This window comes from Mytilus galloprovincialis, chromosome 3 (assembly GCF_965363235.1).
Source record: "Mytilus galloprovincialis chromosome 3, xbMytGall1.hap1.1, whole genome shotgun sequence".
Lineage (NCBI taxonomy): Eukaryota > Metazoa > Mollusca > Bivalvia > Mytilida > Mytilidae > Mytilus > Mytilus galloprovincialis.
Genome location: NC_134840.1, coordinates 86348678 through 86371821, shown reverse-complemented (window position 1 = coordinate 86371821; position 23144 = coordinate 86348678). Strand labels below are relative to the sequence as shown.

At 31.8% G+C, this 23144-nt stretch overlaps 1 protein-coding gene across 1 annotated transcript; it reads right to left on the bottom strand.

Annotated features, from left to right (window-relative positions):
• Positions 1–7193: 7193 nt before the first annotated feature.
• On the bottom strand, positions 7194–22934 carry LOC143069250 (trafficking protein particle complex subunit 6b-like). Its single transcript, XM_076243788.1, has 6 exons — positions 22782–22934; positions 19410–19471; positions 18376–18493; positions 17615–17698; positions 8125–8218; positions 7194–7432 (listed from the first exon to the last, which is right to left on the bottom strand). The coding sequence occupies exons 1-6, from the start codon at positions 22860–22862 to the stop codon at positions 7401–7403; spliced, it is 471 nt and encodes a 156-aa protein (XP_076099903.1). The 5' UTR covers positions 22863–22934; the 3' UTR covers positions 7194–7400.
• Between the last annotated feature and the right edge of the window lie 210 nt (positions 22935–23144).

Genomic DNA, 23144 nt, shown 5'->3' with positions numbered 1-23144 from the left:
TGTTTCTAACACTCATAAAACTCATTTTATAAAATTTTAAAACAAACATTTTTTTGTGTAAAACATCCTGTTTCAAACATGTTGATATTAAGCAAAAAATCATAATTTATGCTCTATCTTTACATGTTGACAATGGATTAAAAACAGAAGTAGCATGTACTTTTAAGAAATTCATGATATATGACTCAGACAGAACCAATATAAGATGACGTAATCTTAAATTCTATTTTATATTGCAATATAAATGAAAGTTAACTTGGAAATACATTGGTGAGACAACCCACTAACACAATTTAATAATAAAAAAAACAACAACACCTTCTTTTATTTTCTTATAGGAGTTATACCACCATTATATTTTCCATTACTAGTAGTCTTTATTAAATTGGCATTTTCCAAAAAAAAAATATGCAAAAATTATCTTTTTTTTAAGATGAAATACTTTGCATAATTTACATTTCATCCTGTTCAGTACTACAGTTCAAATTTCACATAATATTTCATGATTCAAAGATAATAACCATCACTAGTACTGGAAGAGGGACGAAAGATACCAAAGGGACAGTCGAACTCATGAATCAAAAATAAACTGACAAAGCCTGGATAAAAATGAAAGAAGACAAACAGACAAACAATAGAACACATAACACAACAAAGAAAACTAAAGAATAAGCAACACGAATCCCACCAAAAACTAGGGTGATCTCAGGTGCTCCGGAAGGGTAAGCAGATCCTGCTCCACATGTGGCACTCCTCGTGTTGCTTATGTTATAACAAATCCGGTAAATAGTCTAATTCGGTAGGTCACATTCGTGAAAGGGAAGGGGATTGTTGTTACGACATAAGGAACATATCCGATATCATTTGGGAAACAGTTATTCCATAACAGTCAACCAACTCATGATGGCGTCCGTAAAATTTACGAAGGGATGATTTCAACTTCACCATTTGAAACTCTTGGTTTAATAGCTTCCTTGTGAGCAGCAACCCTCTATCAATAAAATCATGATAGGAAATGCAAGCACGGGAATATGGTATCAATTCGGAGATATATACTCCGTATGCAGGTGCTGCTAGAATGTTGCTACTTAGAAATGGAGGTTTACAATTGGAAAGCTGAAATCATCTTTTTTGTCGAAAAGTTTTGTTTTCAACCAACCCTCATTGTCAATTTCTAGATATAAGTGAAGATATGAGGCTGACTTAACTGTATCTGTTGTATCTCTAGTTCGATGGGATAGATGCGTTCAACAGTCACCAAATTTTGAATTATTTAGTGAAAGAACGTCATCTATATAAGTTAGCCAATCAATTTGACAAAAATAATCTGTATGGAATTGAGATATGACTCATAAAACATTTGCATGCAAAATACCACTGACTTATCATAAGAGGTTCTACTTTAATTGACCTCATTTTAAAATTTATAATTAACACAAACTTTAAATAAATTATAAGCTTCATGAAGGCGAGAACAAAATTGTGTGGTTCAGAGCATGTTGTAAATGTTACTCGAAGGAAAAAAGAGTGCACATGCTGGAATGTCTCGTCTTCTTTACTAATCATTGATATTATGTTGATAGTCCAAAATATAAAGCCTTTACTACAAGTATCACATAAACTTAACATGATCCAAGAAAATGAGGTCAAGTTCATATAAATAAACAAGAAATACATGTACATCTTACAATCATTCAATACACTAAATATAGTTGACCAATTGCATGTAGTTTCTAAGAAACAGACTAATCAAAGAATACTAAACATTGACCAATGGACCATGTAAATGACGTCAAGGTAAGATAAACCATGCCAGGCAGACATGTACAGCTTACTATCATTCCATACATTGACCTATTGCAAATAGTTAAGAAAAACAGATTAAAACACAAAAACTTAACACTGAGCTATGAACCGTGAAAATGAGGTCAAGGTCAAATAAAACCTGTGAGACGGACGTTTACTTTTCTACATATTAGGGGAGGGTTGAGATCTCATAAACATATTTAACCCCACCGCATAATACTAACAAAGGCCAGAGGCTCCTGACATGGGACAGGCGCAAAAATGCTGTATTGTGCAGTGGAGTATCCATGGGGGGGGGGGGGGATTTCCGGGGGTTGGAACCCCCCTTTTTTTGGTAGATCAATGCATTTGAATGGGAGCATATAGTTGGAACCCCCCCCCCCCCTTTACTCTGGGTTGGGAACCCCCCTTTTTAAAATGGCTGGATCCTTAGTTCCTTGTGTACAATTTGGAGTTTAGTATGGCATTCATTATCACTATTTGTTTAGGGGCCAGCTGAAGGACGCCTCCGGGTATGGGAATTTCTCGCTGCATTGAAGACCTGTTTGTGACCTTCTGCTGTTGTCTGCAGGGGCGTAGCTAGGTATTCATTCAACTGTAGGCACAAATCGGCAGGGGGCCTGGGGTCCGCTCAAAGCCCCCAGCAGGTCCAGGGCAAAGCCCCCGACGGAAAACGGATTTCAGCGTTTTGGGTGCAAAATTTTATGCACAAAAATATTAAATTTTCTGGTTATTTAATCATGATAATTATAATATACATGATGAAAAGTTCGAAGAATTATGAATAATTTACCATAACATCTGAATGGTGAATTAAATAACGCAGTACAATTGGAAAATCAAATAAAAAAAAAAATACAATATGTATACTGCCCAGCATAGCTCCGCGTATCCCTTTAATTAAGCAGTACACCCTGTTTGGTATTTTCAAATCTATTCCGTTATGATCGATATATATATACGTTTAACTTAATTGAAAGTACATATTGACGATCCTTCATTAAAAAAAATAGGCACTTGCACGTAAACACTGATATTACTTAAGAATTGAATGCTTCTTTTTGTAAATTTATTGGGGTGTAAAAGCGTTGACCGAAGTACATTTTGTATGAAGCGCGGAAGCGCTTCATTCTAAAAATGTACGTAATGTCAACGCTTTTACAACCCTATAAAGTTACAAAAAGAAGCATTCAATACTTATAATTACATTTTTTAGCTATGATCATGAAAACACGAATTTTATATATTTTATTATTTAATTCACCTGTGCACTTTATTGTTGGAGCACGTGTTATCATGAGTGAAAAGTTGTATTGAGCAATGCAACTGCTTACGGAATAACACGTGATGTGCAGTTAGCCAATCAGAATAAAATAGTATAATGAAACATACATCTAATGTAATTATTATATAATAACACTATCCTTTTGGCTAGAAAGACATCAACCATCAATCAGTTGATTCTTAAACCTTTACCCTAGCCACACAAACACATACACACATAGTCGATGCCTAAAAAGATCTGTTCTGTTCATACTATTAGTAAACGTAACAAAATTCAAAAAAATTCGTATTTCTCTATATCCCGCTTTACTGTAAAATCCCTACCTGCTTTAGAATTTGAATAATTGTGATCATTACACGTAGATCTGAGAGTATTCAAAACCACTGGTAGCTAGTTGATAGATTGGTTTTTAAACTTCCAGTGTAAAATATTTATGCAAGTTTAGAACAAAAAAAAATGTGATTATTTACAATAAACACAACAGGGAGCTTAGTCCTGTAATAGGTGTTGTACAGGCCGAAGGTCTGGAAATTTGAAAATGCCATGCATTGGAAAAAGAGGGATTATTGGATAGGAGCAGAAACTTTGCCTTTCAGTAGACCAACTACGAACTCCTCAAAGAGTGGCATTCTCTCTACAACTAGGCATAATATTAAATGTCCCCATTCTGACCAGACGTAACTACGTATTTATACATCCTGCACAGCCAAACGGACGACAAACATTGGCAAGTCGGGTGAAGACAAAGTGGACAGCTAGTTGAAAACTAACAACAACTAATTAAAAATTCATGTGTCTAAGTTGAGGTTCATTCAAGTTTTTGTTGATCAAATTGAAACGATCTGAACCAAAGTTCTAGTTTATAGTTTCTATATAAGGTACACACATAACAAACATTCAATTCTATCCAATATTCCATTCACTAAGGACGAGAGACTAGTGTACACGTGCTATTCGATAATTAGAGTTGTGACAACTTCACTGGAATTCATCTACATATAATGTTGTTTATTATTTTTCTTAACAAAAAAAAAAAATTTGTGAAAAAATTATGTGTAGGCACGTGCCTAAAGTGCCTAACGGCAGCTACGCCCCTGCATTCCTTACACCAAATATAGTAGACCTATGGCATACAGTATAAGAAAAACAGACCAAAACACAAAAATTTATCTATAACCACTGAACCATGAAAATGAGGTCAAGATCAGATGACACCTGCCAGCTGGCGATGTTTTACAGTTCTTCCATACACTGAATATACTAGAACTATATGAGACATGTACTTGACCACCAAATCTTAACCTTGTTCACTGATCCTTGAAATGAGGTTGAGTCAGATGAAAACTATCCGACGGGTATGAGGACCTTACAAGGTACACACATACCAAGTATAGTTATCCTATTACATTTTTTGTACTCATAATAAGAGAAAAATTCGTAAGGGTTCCACGGAACCCAGTGTCTCGCCTACTTTTTCTGTTAATCGCAGACACAACAAAAATGAGGAAAAACATCAATAAAAATTTCCCTCACGATACTGTCTTTTGATTGAAAGAAGCTTCCAAGTTTGGTAAAAAAATCCAGGATAGTTTATGAATCTAATAAATGTTTTATAAACTTTAACTGCAGACTGTATGTAATGTTAACTGGAAGAAAAACTAAGTCCATTAATAAGTAAAATACGGAAAAAGTGAATTTTTTTTTTACAAAATTTACTTCTGAATAATATCTTATGATCAGAAATAACTTTTTGTCTAAGTTTGGTAGAAATCCAGGATAGTTTAAGAACATTATAAAAATTTTAAAAACTTAAACCACAGAGTGAATGTTTTGTTTCTGGCAAAAAAACTAAGTCCATTTATAAGTAAAATACGGAAAAGTGAAAATTTATTTTTACAAAATTTTCTTCTTGATACTATCTTATGATCATAAACAAGCTTCTGTCCAAGTTTGGTAGAAATCCAGGATAATTTAAGAACATTATAAAAATTTTAAAAACTTAAACCACAGAGTGAATGTTTTGTTTCTGGCAAAAAAACTAAGTCCATTTATAAGTAAAATACGGAAAAGTGAAAATTTATTTTTACAAAATTTTCTTCTTGATACTATCTTATGATCATAAACAAGCTTCTGTCCAAGTTTGGTACAAATCAAGGATAGTTTATCAAAGTTATTAAAATTTTAAAAACTTTAACCACAGAGTGAATGTAATGTTTCCTCCCAGAAAAACTAAGTCCATTTATAAGTAAAATACGGAAAAGTGGAAATTTATTTTCACAACATTTTCTTCTTGATACTATCTTATGATCATAAACAAGGTTCTGTCCTAGTTTGGTACATATCAAGGATAGTTAATGAAAGTTATTAAAATTTTAAAAACTTTAACCACAGAGTGAATGTAATGTTTCCTCGCAGAAAAACTAAGTCCATTTATAAGTAAAATACGGAAAAAATGGAATTTTATTTTTACAAAATTTACTTCTGGATACTTTCTTATGATCATAAACAAGCTTCTGTCCAAGTTTGGTGGAAATTCAGTATAGTTTAAGAAAGTTATTAAAATTTCAAAAACTTTAACCACAGAGTGAATATTTGTGGACGCCGCCGCCGCCGACGACGGAATGTAGGATCGCTTAGTCTCGCTTTTTCGACTAAAGTCGAAGGCTCGACTAAAATTATCATTTCAAAATATCTCAACTTTTTTTTTTCAAGCAGTCACTGAACTATGAAAATGAGGTCAAGGACAATGTACATGTTACAGATGGAAACTTCATAACATAAGGCATCTATATATACAAAGTATGAAGCTTCCAGGTCTTCAACCTTCTAAAATATACAAAGTTAACACTGCGGCCGCCATAGACTTCCCCACTGGATCACTATCCCTATGTCTATCTTTCTGCGACATGTCGCAGGCTGGACAAAACCTATTCAAACTCAAATGTAGATAAAACTCATCCAAGTGATATCAATGTTATCACCACTGATGGCATATGACAGAATTCAGTAGTTGTTGTTGGTTTAGGACTGTAATAATTGTTTTTTTTTTAATTTATTGTTGTCATAAAACAGGCTGTTGGTATTTTTTGGTTTGAATTGTTTCACATTTTGTCATGTCCAAGCCTTTTCTAAGCTGATCTAGACTACCCTATGTTTCTTGCTCATTGTTGACAGGCGCGTAGCTCCCTATACGCTAACACGCAGTTGCGTGCACATCGATTCGGCATGCAAAAAAAAATTGGCAAAATAAAAATTTATAGATTGAATGTTAAAGGAAACACCTATGTTGTCACTTTTTTAATTGATGAAATATCATTAAATAACAGCATTTGGTTTCAAAATAAAAGTGTTATTGGAGATTATGACAAAATCGGACAGTAACTTGTATCTTCTACAAGATTTGAATTTGTAATACTCAGTCTAAGACATGTAGTTTTTGGAGCACATTTTACAGTGTACGGTTCATCAGTTTGGAATGAGATGTACCAATCGGCATTAGAATTATCAGAACCCTTCAATATCGTTGAAAATATGCCGAGGCGATGTGGTCGACAGACTACCAGAGCCAATCACCCTGCAAACACGCCAAAACAGTATTGGAAAGTCTCATTATTTTTTGCGTATGTTGAAAACAAATGTACGATCAACAGTTACTAGCATTACTGCATATTCATTGGCATTTCAGTGTGAATATTGACAATTAAAGTAATAGAGAAGTTTGTTTCTGCCTAGACCCGAAGAGCAGATTTTGGACAATTTTGAGTAAATTCTGTATCACAAATATGTGTTGTTTATGTATTACTCTATTCAGAAGATTTATTAATTTACATTCATAAATTTTTTATATGATAAGTCCTATCTACATATAGCTCCTCTTTTAACCATCCTATGACCGAAAACCGGAAAAGAAAACATTTTTCTGCATAAAGGGGTCCCAAAAATTTTTAGTTGCTTGCACATTGTTTCTTTCTAGCTACGCCCCTGGTTGAAGTCTGCAAAATACCTGTAACATACATCCAGGTCATTGTGACTCTAGTAGATAGTTGTCTCATTTGCAATCATATAAAATTTGCATATTTTCATAAAGACAAATTAAAACCAATTAAGATTTTCAGCATTTATGTATTATAAATCACTCTTTCTCAGTCTCACTCAGAACTCCTGTCATAATCTTTCATCATTTAAAACTTTTATATACAATGGATATTAAGAAAATTAGAGCTGGTTAGTACGATCAGCAACCAGTTCAGTTCTGTCACATTATGTTTATCACATCAATTATATTGCACAAGTTGTGTTACAGGTTTCATCAAGTCCTTTGTATCTGTATCTGAAATTTACCTGAAATTGAAGTAAAATTTATAATATAAAGATTATATAGGTGATTTTTTCAAAGTATGCCCTAATCTAATAGTCAAAATTATTGATGTATGCCCTAATCTAATAGTCAAAATTATTCATGTATGCCCTAATCTAACAGTCAAAATTATTCATGTATGCCCTTATCTAATAGTCAAAATTATTCATGTATGCCCTAATCTAATAGTCAAAATTATTCACGTATGCCCTAATCTAATAGTCAAAATTATTCATAACTTTGCAATTCTACTGAAATTACTAATATTTTATTGGTGTATTATCAATCTAAAGAATATATTTTAACTAAAACTGTAAACATTTATTAAAGTTCATATATTTTACATCTGAATCTAATTAAAGTCTGACATTAATATGAAATAGGTGCCAAGTTCCCCCTAAATCATATATTTTTTTTAAAACAGAAACTACCCAAAGAGTGATAAATACTGGTACATCTGTTTACATTCAATATGTACATGTACATGTACAGTAATGTCTTAAGTTTTCTAGATATTCATATAAACCTTAAATACCTTTTCCCTGTACCTATCATTTTTATAGTTTAGTTTTCTTTACACTTAAAGTCTATGACAAAAGGTATTTGCAGTACATAACTAGTCAATAATGATTTTCATGTGATAAGTTTATATTCACATTCAATGTTCTATACATACATGCAGGCATAGCTGTGACCTCTGCTGTCACAATACTGTTGATACCAAGGTTAGCTAAAGCTCCTCTCATTAATCCACATGGCAATGCAAGAAGCTGAAATATAAAATAAGAAGAATGTGTCCAATGTACACAAATTTCAGAGGAGGTAGAAAAAGCATCAAAGCTAAATAATCTCCACTGTGCAACAAGCTATGCTGATTCCTGCATCTAATAATTTTCAACAATGCATTTTGAATTAGTTGAAATTTCACTGATATAGCAAAGAATTTAAATGAAGTACATTGATTTTCTATTTAGAAAATCTCCCAATATACAAATATATGCAGGGGCGGATCCAGAACCTTGATGTCAGGGGGGGCACCATGAAACCAAAATTTTAGATTTTTTAGAGATGTATATAAAGTATATGCGAGTGTGAGTTTTTTGTTTTTTGGTTGTTGTTTTTTAAAAGGGGGAGGGTTAGATCATCGTTTCTATATCTCTATATTTCTATATTTTTTTTTATTGTTTTTACTATTTCACTTTATACTTTCTTTTCCTGCCAATTGATCTGTTATTATATTTGTCCTCATATGCATCAAATATTTGCCACTGGACGTTATTAACAACATACAATCAATCAATATTTTCTTCATCACCTCTATATTTTTTTGGCCTTGCTTCCAGACTTACTTTTTTGTACATTATTCTAATATCTGTAAAACACCTTCATATCCTTACAAATGGTGACCTTTTTTAGCCTCATTAATTAACGGCCAGTATAAGAAGTCAAATCAAGCTGTGATTCATTTCCGCTCTAGATATTAAGAAGATTGAGTAGCAATAAAATTATGTTAAACATTTTTTTTGGTGACCTGAACTGGGGGGGGGGGGCACATGCCCCTGTGCCCCCTGTGCCCCCCGGTAAATCCGCCACTGATATGAACAAAATACTGACATTACAAATTAAAAACATTTTCAACTTTTTGAGATAGAACACCTTTAATGGGTATTGGATGAAGTTATCAGATGGTCCTACTTGTCTGGGGGAAAATTAAAATACTAAATGTATTTTTTTTTTAATATTATACTAACAAAATCACTGAACTAAAACAGTTAAACTACATATAAATTATCCTCAACATGATATATAGATAATCATATAGGAAGACAATGTGGTATAAATGCCCCCACTTCAGAAGTGTAGACTTTAATGCTATTGCACAATACTGTGCAATTGAAGATTTCTTGCTATTGCGCAATACTGTGCAATTGAAAGTTTCTTGCTATTGCACAATACTGTGCAATTGAAGATTTCTTGCTATTGCTGAATACTGTGCAATTGAAAAAAATTCCTATTGCACAATACTTAATACAATAATTTTGGATCCTGATTTGAACCAACTTGAAAACTGGGCCCATAATCAAAAATCTAAGTATATGTTTAGATTCAGCATATCAAAAAAAGCTCAAGAATTCAATTTTTGTTAAAATCAAACTTAGTTTAATTTTGGACCCTTTGGACTTTAATGTAGACCAATTTGAAAACGGGACTAAAAATTAAGAATCTACATACACAGTAAGATTTGGCATATCAAAGAACCCCAATTATTCAATTTTTGATGAAATCGAACAAAGTTTAATTTGGACCCGATTTGGACCAACTTGAAAACTGAGCCAATAATCAAAAATCTAAGTACATTTTTAGATTCAGCATATCAAAGAACCCCAAGGATTCAATTTTTGTCAAAATCAAACTAAGTTTGTTTTTGAACCCTTTGGACCTTAATGTAGACCAATTTGAAAAGGGACCAAAACTTAAGAATCTACATACACAGTTAGATTCGGCATATCAAAGAACCCCAATTATTCAATTTTTGATGAAATCAAACTAAGTTCAATTTTGGACCCTTTGGGCCCCTTATTCCTAAACTGTTGGGACCAGAACTCTCAAAATCAAACCCAACCTTCCTTTAGTGGTCATAAACCTTGTGTTTAAATTTCATAGATTTCTATTTACTTATACTTAAGTTATGGTGAGAAAACTAAGAATAATGCTTACTTGGGCCCCTTTTTGGACCCTAATTCCTAAACTGTTCAGACCTCAATTCCCAAAATCAATACCAACCTTCCTTTTGTGGTCATAAACCTTGTGTTTAAATTTCATTGATTTCTATTTACTTAAACTAAAGTTTTTGTGCGAAAACCAAGAATAATGCTTATTTGGGCCCTTTTTTGGCCCTAATTCCTAAACTGTTAGAACCAAAACTCCAAAAATCAATCCCAACCTTCCTTTTAAGGTCATAAACCTTGTGTCAAAATTTCATAGATTTCTATTCACTTAAACTAAAGTTATGGTGCGAAAATCAAGAATAATTCTTACTTGGGCTCCTTTTTGGCCCCTTATTCCTAAACTGTTCAGACCTCAACTCCCAAAATCAATACCAACCTTCATTTTGTGGTCATAAACCTTGTGTTTAAATTTCATTGATTTCTATTTACTTAAACTAAAGTTATTGTGCGAAAACCAAGAATAATGCTTATTTGGGCCCTTTTTTGGTCCCTAATTCCTAAACTGTTAGAACCAAAACTCCCAAAATCAATCCCAACCTTCCTTTTGTGGTCATAAACCTTGTGTCAAAATTTCATAGATTTCTATTTATTTAAACTTAAGTTATTGTGCGAAAACCAAGAAAATGCTTATTTGGGCCCTTTTTGGTCCCTAATTCCTAAAATGTTGGGATCAAAACTCCCAAAATCAATCCCAACCTTCCTTTTGTGGTCATAAACCTTGTGTTAAAATTTCATAGATTTCTATTCACTTTTACTAAAGTTAGAGTGCGAAAACTAAAAGTATTGGGACGACGACGACAATGACGCCAACGTGATAGCAATATACGACGAAAAATTAAAATTTTTGCGGTCATATAAAAAGGGACCAAAAATTAAGAATCTATATGCACAGTTAGATTCAGCATATCAAAGAACCCCAATTATTCAATTTTTGATGAAATCAAACAAAGTTCAATTTTGGACCCTTTGGGCCCCTTTTTCCTAAACTGTTGGGACCAAAACTCCCAAAATCAAACCCAACCTTCTTTTTATGGTCAAAAACCTTGTGTTTAAATTTCATAGATTTCTATTTGCTTATACTAAAGTTGTGGTGCGAAAACCAAGAATAATGCTTATTTGGGTCCCTTTTTGGCCCCTAATTCCTAAACTGTTGGGACCTCAACTCCCAAAATCAATCCCAACCTTCTCTTTGTGGTCATAAACCTTGTGTTTAAATTTCATTGATTTCTATATACTTAAACTAAAGTTATAGTGCGAAAACCAAGAAAATGCTTATTTGGGCCCTTTTTGGCCCCTAATTCCTAAAATGTTGGAACCAAAACTACCAAAATCAATTTCGACCTTCCTTTTGTGGTCATAAACCTTGTGTTCAAATTTCATTAATTTCTATTCACTTTTACTAAAGTTAGAGTGCGAAAACTAAAAGTATTCGGATGACGACGACGACCCCAACGTGATACCAATATACGACTTAAAAATTTTCAATTTTTGCGGTCGTATAAAAAATACTTTATACTGAGATCACCCCCAGTTTTTGGTGGGTTCGTTGGTGAGGTTTGTGTTGCTTAATCTTTAGTTTTCTGTGTGTACTATTGTTGTCTGTTTGTCTTTTTATTTTTAGCCAGACCGTTGTCAATTTATTTTCAATCTATGAGTTTGACTGTCCCTCTGATATCTTTCATCCCTCTTTTATATGAGTCGCAATTCTTGTTCATAATTTGTAATCAATTAGTTATATATCTAATCCTTATCAAAGCCCTTTAAGTATTAAAGATGGAATCTTGGACATAAGTTATAAATAGAACATGTTTCAAAGATGACAGTAATGTTCACAAATGGAAACAATTTTAAACGAAGTGTTCCTGTAAAAGTGACAAGTTGTTTTGACATCCGCTGAGGCAATTTTTTTTTCATTTACAATGTATCATTATAGATACATATATATATGCATTTGTACAAGGAAACAATTAACTATATTAGTTTTTAATTAATGGCTCCAAGGTTATGATAGATAGATTGTTTATTCTCATAAAAACACATGCTGGTACAAAGGTAACATGCTTTAGGATGTTACACTTGTCAAAAATGGAATGAAATTATAAACAAATCTTTATTCATATACCTTAATTATAAGATTTGATTAAAAAGTACATGTATACAAGAATTAAAAAAAAATCTAATAATACGTTTGCATTGTAAATCAGCTGTATGTCATAAACATGGAAAAGTTTAACTGTGAGTGAACTCGCCCAAGGATATCCCTGTCCATTAATTGTATTAGATCTTGACATTCACACCGCCTTCTGAGATCATATTGCTTTATGTACATCCCCAATTTATATTTCTATAGTTATCAAAGGTACCAGGATTATAATTTAGTATGCCAGACGCGCGTTTTGTCTACATAAGACTCATCAGTGACACTCATCAAATATTTATTAAGCCAAACAAGAAAAAAGTTGAAGAGTATTGAGGATCCAATAACTGTCTATATTTTATCAATAAATATCCAGCCATTTAAATGGAGTTGTGCATACAAGGTATATGGACAGACTGAGAGACAGATTGAAAGGGTGATTGCTATATATCTCCTCCTCCTCAAATAATAAAAAAAAAACACATTGGTAGGGAGTCAAAGATATTGATAGATTCTGAAATATATATATATTAAAATGTCCATGTCAAATACCTCAAAATGAAAAAGAAGCAAATATAAAACAACACAAAAATCTACAGTTGGTCAACAAATAGTCTGAAACACATCAAATAAATGAATAACAACTGTCATATTCCTGACTAGGTAAAAGTACAGTTCAAGGGTTAAAAACTAAAACCTATTAATTTTCAAATATATGGAGCAATAGAGTACAGTTTAAGGGAAATATCTAAAACCTATAAAATTCTAACTGTATTAAGCAATAAAGCACAGTCCAAGGGAAATAACTAAAACCTATAAAATTCTAACTGTATTAAGCAATAAAGCACAGTCAAAGGGAAATATCTAAAACCTATAAAATTCTAACTGTATTAACTCATTGGCCCCTAAGAGATTTCTGGAAAATCAGGCATTTTCGAAAATTTGCAATAATATGCAAATTATATGCAAATTAGCAGACTCTTGATGCTGTAACTGCTGCTCATCTATTAAACTATGTATTGACATTAGGGGGCGGATAGCATGGGAGGGGGGTGGGGTGGGAGGTGGAAGATTTTCTCGTGGGTTTGAACCCACCCCCACTGAAAAATGGCATTTTCCGTCTATTTTCCGATTTTAAAACGACCTTGAGAGGTGAACATTAACCAGACTGTGTTTCTGTGTCATTCAAGTATTACCCTATAGTTACAGCAGTCCATGCATGCTAACTGGGAGTATATGGGACTTAAGTGTCTTGCTGGCGAATTATTATCGTCAAGTCAGGTCTGCCTAAATGTCCGTTTTTACGGATTTTTGACAAAACGGTGACCTACATTTTACAGACTAGATTCCTATTGGCCATATTATACCTCTTTGTGTTCTTATACCACCTATGCATGCATTTACGATAATAGTGTATACCTACAATGACTACCAGTTAAGTAGTGGCCATCAACAGATGCCCACCCCCACCTGATTTTAGCTACTTTTCACGTTTTTCCGATTTTGAACTCTTAAACGGCTTTCAAAGTGCCATATTTTCATGAACAGACGTCTGACAAGAGGTAATGGACCATGAACTGCTTGGTTGAAGTCCCTACTATCATGACAGTTCAAGTTGGGCAATTCAAAAAAGGTATGGAGGGTCATACGTGCCATCAAAGAATGGTTGTCGCCATGACGCCTATATGCGTCATTAGGGGTTAATGGGTTAAGCAATAAAGCACAGTCCAAGGGAAATATCTAAAACCTATAAAATTCTAACTGTATTAAGCAATAAAGCACAGTCCAAGGGAAATATCTAAAACCTATAAAATTCTAACTGTATTAAGCAATAAAGCACAGTCCAAGGGAAATATCTAAAACCTATAAAATTCTAACTGTATTAAGCAATAAAGCACAGTCCAAGGGAAATATCTAAAACCTATAAAATTCTAACTGTATTAAGCAATAAAGCACAGTCCAAGGGAAATATCTAAAACCTATAAAATTCTAACTGTATTAAGCAATAAAGCACAGTCCAAGGGAAATATCTAAAACCTATAAAATTCTAACTGTATTAAGCAATAAAGCACAGTCCAAGGGAAATATCTAAAACCTATAAAATTCTAACTGTATTAAGCAATAAAGCACAGTCCAAGGGAAATATCTAAAACCTATAAAATTCTAACTGTATTAAGATCTAAAACCTATAAAATTCTAACTGTATTAAGCAATAAAGCACAGTCCAAGGGAAATATCTAAAACCTATAAAATTCTAACTGTATTAAGCAATAAAGCACAGTCCAAGGGAAATATCTAAAACCTATAAAATTCTAACTGTATTAAGCAATAAAGCACAGTCCAAGGGAAATATCTAAAACCTATAAAATTCTAACTGTATTAAGCAATAAAGCACAGTCCAAGGGAAATATATAAAACCTATAAAATTCTAACTGTATTAAGCAATAAAGCACAGTCCAAGGGAAATATCTAAAACCTATAAAATTCTAACTGTATTAAGCAATAAAGCACAGTCCAAGGGAAATATCTAAAACCTATAAAATTCTAACTGTATTAAGCAATAAAGCACAGTCCAAGGGAAATATCTAAAACCTATAAAATTCTAACTGTATTAAGCAATAAAGCACAGTCCAAGGGAAATATCTAAAACCTATAAAATTCTAACTGTATTAAGCAATAGAGTACAGTTTAAGGGAAATATCTAAAACCTATAAAATTCTAACTGTTTAAGCAATAAAGCACAGTCAAAGGGAAATATCTAAAACCTATAAAATTCTAACTGTATTAAGCAATAAAGCACAGTCCAAGGGAAATATCTAAAACCTATAAAATTCTAACTGTATTAAGCAATAAAGCACAGTCCAAGGGAAATATCTAAAACCTATAAAATTCTAACTGTATTAAGATCTAAAACCTATAAAATTCTAACTGTATTAAGCAATAAAGCACAGTCCAAGGGAAATATCTAAAACCTATAAAATTCTAACTGTATTAAGCAATAAAGCACAGTCCAAGGGAAATATCTAAAACCTAAAAAATTCTAACTGTATTAAGCAATAAAGCACAGTCCAAGGGAAATATCTAAAACCTATAAAATTCTAACTGTATTAAGCAATAAAGCACAGTCCAAGGGAAATATCTAAAACCTATAAAATTCTAACTGTATTAAGCAATAAAGCACAGTCCAAGGGAAATATCTAAAACCTATAAAATTCTAACTGTATTAAGCAATAAAGCACAGTCCAAGGGAAATATATAAAACCTATAAAATTCTAACTGTATTAAGCAATAAAGCACAGTCCAAGGGAAATATCTAAAACCTATAAAATTCTAACTGTATTAAGCAATAAAGCACAGTCCAAGGGAAATATCTAAAACCTATAAAATTCTAACTGTATTAAGCAATAAAGCACAGTCCAAGGGAAATATATAAAACCTATAAAATTCTAACTGTATTAAGCAATAAAGCACAGTCCAAGGGAAATATCTAAAACCTATAAAATTCTAACTGTATTAAGCAATAAAGCACAGTCCAAGGGAAATATCTAAAACCTATAAAATTCTAACTGTATTAAGCAATAGAGTACAGTTTAAGGGAAATATCTAAAACCTATAAAATTCTAACTGTTTAAGCAATAAAGCACAGTCAAAGGGAAATATCTAAAACCTATAAAATTTTAAATATATTATGCAATAAAGCACAGTCCAAGGGGAATATCTAAAATCAGTAATTTTTTAAATATATGTGAAAATGTATAATTATGTCCATGAGCAATCATAGCAATACTACATCATTTGCTTAAATTCATTCAATATCTATGTTCAATTTTACTTAAAGGAAGATATCTTTTTTAATTTTACTTCAAAGGAAGATATTGTTTTAAATTTTACTTAAAGGAATATATCTTTTTTTAAATTTTACTTAAAGAAAGATATCACAATATCATAATAGTATTCTTCATTAGCCATCCTTAATCATTTAACGACAGTTTGAAAACAAAATCAACATTGCCTGTTACAGTTACACATTCAAGCTACAAAAAAACTGAGAATTTCAAACAAATGATCTTCAAGGAATGAATTTCTGTTCAATTTGACACAACACTTAAGAAGACAAGTTTTATTCAAATGCAAAGAGTACCTGGTAATTTATATAATATTAAGGAGTTTATTGAACCATGGTATGCATACATGTATGTACAAAAATAAATTCTTTGTGCAGATTTTTTTCATTAATTACAAATCCATAACATTTAATGGACAAAAACATCTTATTCAGTGATTTTTAATCCAAAGAAAAAAGATTCTATTTTAAGGTTTTGGGATCAGTTTACAGATCCTGACCTTGAAAAACAATCAACACAGAATTATGAGTAAGATGAAAGAGTGATGATTATTTGCTGTATTTTAATATTTCCCAACTTCCTAGAGATCCCTGTGTTTATCAACTTTGTCATAGCAGTTGTTAAATAATTTGCACTGTGTGTTTTTTTTTTTAATTTCTAACAAGAAGGGTCGCTGTAAGGTCATTGCATTCTAAAAAGATGAAGAGTAAGGAAAGACAATTATTCAATAGCAATACATTTCTGAAGATTTTGATAAATAACCAATTTCCCTTAAAAAAAAAAAAAACACTCAATGTTTATATGTTTTATAATAAAACTTAACCAATTGAGAAAATAAAACATATTCATCTTTGGTGTCAAATCTAGGTACATAATTATGACTATAACCAGCACTGGGCTTTCAGTGAGGGTAATAGCTTTTCCTTGGGGCCAGATAAGCTATAGAGACAGTTTGATAACTGAGAATTGAACCTTGATGTTGTATTGGTCCTAGATCATATTTGATATGTATTTTTAGCTGCCTGGCAAGGAAGAAATTACAAAATCTATAAATTAAAAATAGTGATGAAGACTAAAGCATTATCTCCCCTTATCAAACGGCTTATTTTGCATTGTACAAAGATATATTATTCAAATCATGAAAATAAGCAAGCCTGAACATAAATTTTGTGCAGAAAGGAAAAGAAAAAATATGGTGTAAAAAAATCATGGCACAAAATTATTATTTGCTCTTGACAAAACACAAAGCAAAGGAAGTGACCTTGTTGCTGCTCAAAAAATCATGATGAGAACTTATCTACTGTTTCTGAACCTTCAGGGAAAATTTTCAAATTTACAAAAATATTGTGAATTCCTGCATATCCTGAGTTTGACATGATTGAAGAAAAAAGGTCTGAACTGGTATTTTCAATATCAATCAAGGGCGGTAAACAGGTATGTTGTCTTTGTACTTACTTTGGGTGCATAATCCATATATTGTTTACCATTGGATAGTTGTGTTAAAAATCGAAATTTATTATCTTGTAAAACATAAACACCCTGCAAAGAAAATAAGTTACATTATTGATCTTTATTATATTTATATTAAACTGGGTGTGATACATGTTACAGTTTAATTAATAAATCTTTAAAAAGCATGAGACCTGGTAATCTTCTATCAAATTATTGAAACAAACTGTTTATTAAAATTCAATTATCAAAACTGGGGATATGTCATATCATACAAGGTACATCATGGGAAATCTGCTACTCTAATGAAAATATAGAGCAAACTTTAGAATTCTCTTCAACAATCTTCAAAAACATTGAGTTCCATTTTTGAGACATCATGTGGTAGCTTTTAATATTACTTGGTGATAAGAATATAGCAAACTCAAATACACAGATGATTTTATTGACATCATCATCATATTGTGACAAATGAAGAACTGATCCATTGAACCAAATTTTTCTTATCCAATAGTAAGAAAGTGTAAACCAGAATTAAAAAAAACATATTTTATAACGATGAATTTTGTTACAAGCAAAACATAACAATGAAAAAAGTTTGAATTCAATAGTACATAGATATAAAATAGTTTTTACAACATATTAGTTATTGGTGAGTTGCTATCATAAAAAGTCCTTTCCAACAAAGAACTTACACTGAAAACTGGCTTTAAAGTAAAATTAGTCTTGACTAGAACTTTCTTAAACAAATTTTAGGTCCTTCTTACCTGATGATTTGTTCTAAGGTTATCAATTTGTTTTTTATACACAAAGTTCCATAGATCTTTACATATAAACTTCATTGTATCTAATTCATCTTTAAATCTGGTACCATCTTTTGTAAATCTAAAATAGAGATTTAAAAATTAAAGTTATTGGCACTTTTTCATATGTTTTTAGTTACCCTGTATATATTTATAAATCAACAAATTAATACATTGTACTGACTTTTCCAAAAGGACTAAAACACATATTAACACATATGAATATAGCCAATTTGAAACATATATTTTGAAAAAAAAATTAGATCAAGTAACTTTCTACTTTAGAGAAACATATCAATTTGGAATAATAAACCAAGAAGTGCAACATATGCTATTAAAGTAAGGAGATGTATGCTGAATATTTTTTTCATTAATTGCTTTCAGGTAATTGTTGTCTCATGTAATTACACATTTAGCAGTGTTCCACTAGATCCACAACCTTACACATGCAGAGTGTGTGAAATCATGGCAATGTATGTAGTTTATCAAAGAACATGTTTAACCCAGCCACATTTTTGTGTCTGTCCCAAGTCAGAAGCGCTGGCTTTTGTTATTTTATATGTTTTTGAATGAAGTTCATCTATATGTTTTGGAGTTTGGTGTGGCATTGATTTCATTGAACTACATGAACTAGTAGGACCAGCAGAGCTGAAACCCACCTCTGGGTGCTGAATTTTCCAGCTGTGTTGACGTCCCATTTTTGGACTTCTGCTGCTTTCTACTCTTTGGTCAAGTTGTTGTGGCGTTGTCTCTTTGATACATGATGGGGAGTTTGATTATCTACATTTGTATTTTACAAGTCAATCAAGTAATAATTTCACATCAAAGATGAAATAATACAGGTTTAATAAACAAACAGTAAGAGGCAATAGGGTAAAGTTTGGAAATCTACATGTACATGTATTAATAAAAAAAATTACAAGCTAAAATTTCTGCATAAAAGGAACTAATTCTTCCGAAACTTAAATGGTCAAATATATATTGGTACAATTAAATACCTTTCAACAAGGCTTTGTCCTATTCTGTATCCAATAGATTCCAACTTTGATAAACAGTTATCCTGAAAATAAAATATAAAACTACAGGTATGTTATTAGACTAAAAGTGTATAGTATACCACCATTGATTTCCCCCTGTAAGTCCTTATTAAATTTGCACTTTTCAAAAAATAGTGCAGAATTTATCTTTGTTTCATAAAAAAAAAAAATACCTGGTATGTGTAAAGTTTTATCTTGTCTAGTACTTAGACAAAATTTCACATAACATTTCATTCCATATATATCAGAAAATAACCATCAATTAGATTAAAATAATCAAATTTTCACCTTTTTTTTTTAACCTGTGTATAAGCTTTAGTAACCATGTAACTTCAAGTTTCCAAAATATTCCATAAAAACACCAAATAAAAAAAACAATTGTGCTTTGAAACACCAAAGATATATATATATGTTTATGACCTAGACATTATTTATTGTAATGAAATGTAGGATTAATTTCCTACATGTCCTACAACTGTCAAATTCAAAGATTTTTTTTTAATTTTTTCATATGCAACTGGATGTGACATACTGTGATTATGATGATTTATGAGATAACTTATGCGTCGACAGTAACTTAATTTGCGACCATCAAATCCCCAATTGATGCCGTAGGAGCTTAAAGTACAATATCTTCATCTCCATTCTAATGAAAGTGACAGAAAACAACATTAAAACATGTATTTAAAATCTGTCATATGCCGTCTGCGCTTGCATCTACCTCCAATAGCATCAATTGTCAATTGATGCCATGTAAGAAAGTGATGTTATCCAATCAAAATGAACATTACAAATGTTGTTGCATTAAAATTGGTGGTATTACACTTAAATGTCATCCATTGATAATCTAATCATAACTTATGCAAGTTACTTTCAGACAAAATTTTCATTTGCTTATTGCAGATTCTGTAAATTTGTGCTTCTTGTACAAAATATAATATGCAAAAACACAGGTTTATCAGAAAAAGACCAAACAGAATATTTTATTAAATAATCTTACTGGCTTTGATGGAAGTTAAACATGTACTAGTGTCCACATAAAAAATAGTCTTCGATTTTGGTTGAAAAATTAGAAACAGAAAATGGTTTTATATTTGTCAGTCAGACATGTGACAGAGTGGAGATTTGGAAATTTTCAGCTGGAGTTTGGGTCTCCTAACTGGAGATTTTTTATCGACCTTTTTATCGACGTACGCAATGTTTGTTTTTGTGTGTTTAAACTGCCAGGGCCGTAACTAGCCTCCTTTAATAGTGAGGCAAATATATTCGGCGAGGGGATCAAGGCCCCCAGAAGCTCTGAGAAAAATAACTCAAAATCGTGCATTCTGAGCGTTTCCCGGACTCTTTCTTACATTGAAACGCGAATACTTTCTAACTATTTTTTCGACAATATTCTGGTCTGAAAGCAAAAACATAGCTTCATTGTAATTTAAGATTCTTAGCTTTTAGTGATAACATTAAAAGACCGATATGTAGGATAAAGCAAAAATCGTAATTCTCATAATCATATGTGCCGGCTCAGAGAAAATACCCAATTTTACAATCCATATTAAGAAAAATTGGGTATTTTCTCTGAATCGTTTAAATCAATCGAAGCTAGGTGAGACATGCACAGAAGTGATAGATATGTATTATAAATATATCTTTATAAAAGCACAAATTACACCCATAAAAGGACCAAATGCATGTCAATTACTTGTAGTAACATCACTATAATGTTGACATTAAAATTTACATAAAAAATAAAAATAAACAAAAACATTAAACACACAAATGAACTCAAGTGCCCCTTGTCCTCAATTCCAAACAAGAATGTGTCCAAAGTACACGGATGTCCCACTCGCACTATCCTTTTCCATGTTCCATTGACCGTGAAATTGGGTAATAATCTAATTTGGCATTAAAATTAGAAAGATTATACTATAGGGAACATATGTACTAAGTTTCAAGTTGATTGGACTTCAATTTCATCAAAAACTACCTTGACCAAAAACTTTAACCTGAAACTCTGACTTTCATTTTCTATGTTTAGTGGACAGTGAAATTGGGGTCAAAAGTCTAATTTGGCTTTAAAATTAGAACGATCATATCATAAGCAACAAGTGTACTAAGTTTCAAGTTGATTGGACTTCAGCTTCATCAAAAACTACCATGACCAAAAACTTTAACCTGAACGGACGCACAGACCAGAAAACATACTGCCCCTCTACTATCGTAGGTGGGGCATTAAAAGGAAGTTTTGTATTCTTTGATACCAAGTTCAATTCTCCCTGCAGGAATTGATCATTTTTTTCTGTGTCCAGTAGCAACGTATATTCTTAAAATATTTTCTCGCACAATGTCTGGACATAAGTGGACATGCAACATTGCAAACGTTTACAAATAAAAATCAACACTGAGACTTTAGTCATAAAGTAGGACAATAAATCAACAAAAAACAAATCCGGGACACAGAAGAACAAACAATAGACCATCAACTCTGAAAACCAAAAGTAACATAGAAACATGGATCATTAAAAAAAAATGCAGAGGCGACATCAGAGAGTGAAGAAAACTTGCTTCTTGCAAGACACTTTCCGTGAAAACAATTTGATATGACGACAATCTTTTGTTTCATTTTTTTTTTTTTTTTTTTTTTTGAAATTTCCAAAATGAGGCATTTGCCTCATTTGCCTCAATGTAGTTACGGCCCTGACTGCATATCTTCTTTTATTTATTAAAAGAACAAATTAGAAACAGAAAAGGGTTTTATATTTGTCAGACACTCAGTTCAGGACCATTCATAGCCAACAGTGCAGTATGTGCTCTGCTTATTGTTTGGTGTTGTACAATGTAAGGTGACATATAGTTGTTAACTTCAGTGGCATTTGGTCTTATAGCATCATCTTCTTATTTTTATGTTTTAGAATTAATGTATTTAAATAACATTAACATCACAATTGCAATCAATTCATAGTTCAAAGTCTACTATGGCTGAAGGTCATCAATAGGTTTGTCAAATGGTCTTCATCCAATCACACTCCCTTGACAGTGATACTGCTTGATACTGCTGATAAAACGGTCAGACAATGAGATTTTCTAATGAGAATACAGTAGAAATTGACATTGTGACTCCTTGCAAGTACATTACACTTCTCTTTACTATCAATGGGAAGGTTGACTATCAACTGACCAATGTATAAATTAAAGGATATGTTGATAGAACATGTAGAAGAAAGCTGTGTCCAGTGTTCTACAACTATGTCAGAAAACAACAGGCATTATAAAATACATAAATAAAATTTAAGGATTCCCTTTAGTATAATAATAATAACAACAACAAAACATATTTACTTGATCTGGTTTCTCGCTTGATCGGTAAATATAATTAACTATTTCCATATGAAGATATTCTAATATCACTTCGTCTGCCATCTCTGTTTTTTACAGTAAAGTGTTCATCTGAAAACAAAATTATAATGTTGAGGTTACTACAAGCAAAATTCCTATTGTTGTTTTATCGTCTATTAGAACTTGTTTGATTTATTGAACAAATACAAAATTAGATATTGCTTGAATTTTACGTTAATATAACTGTAATTTATTGTGACTAGCCTTTAAATTATCCGTATATTCATACGTATCCTAGCCGAAAAGTACCTGTCATTTTTTTTTTATTTTTTTAGAACTGGTTTCTTGTTGTGATTAGTTTTGTTT

Excerpts from the sequence above, each read along its gene's own strand:
- LOC143069250 (XM_076243788.1), bottom strand. The coding sequence starts at position 22,862 with ATGGCAGACGAAGTGATATTAGAATATCTTCATATGGAAATAGTTAAT. Across the intron at positions 8,219-17,614 it reads ATATGGATTATGCACCCAAA|CTTCTTGCATTGCCATGTGG; the intron begins GTAAGTACAAAG and ends TTTATATTTCAG. Across the intron at positions 7,433-8,124 it reads GGTCACAGCTATGCCTGCAT|GTAAATTTCAGATACAGATA; the intron begins GTATGTATAGAA and ends CTTCAATTTCAG.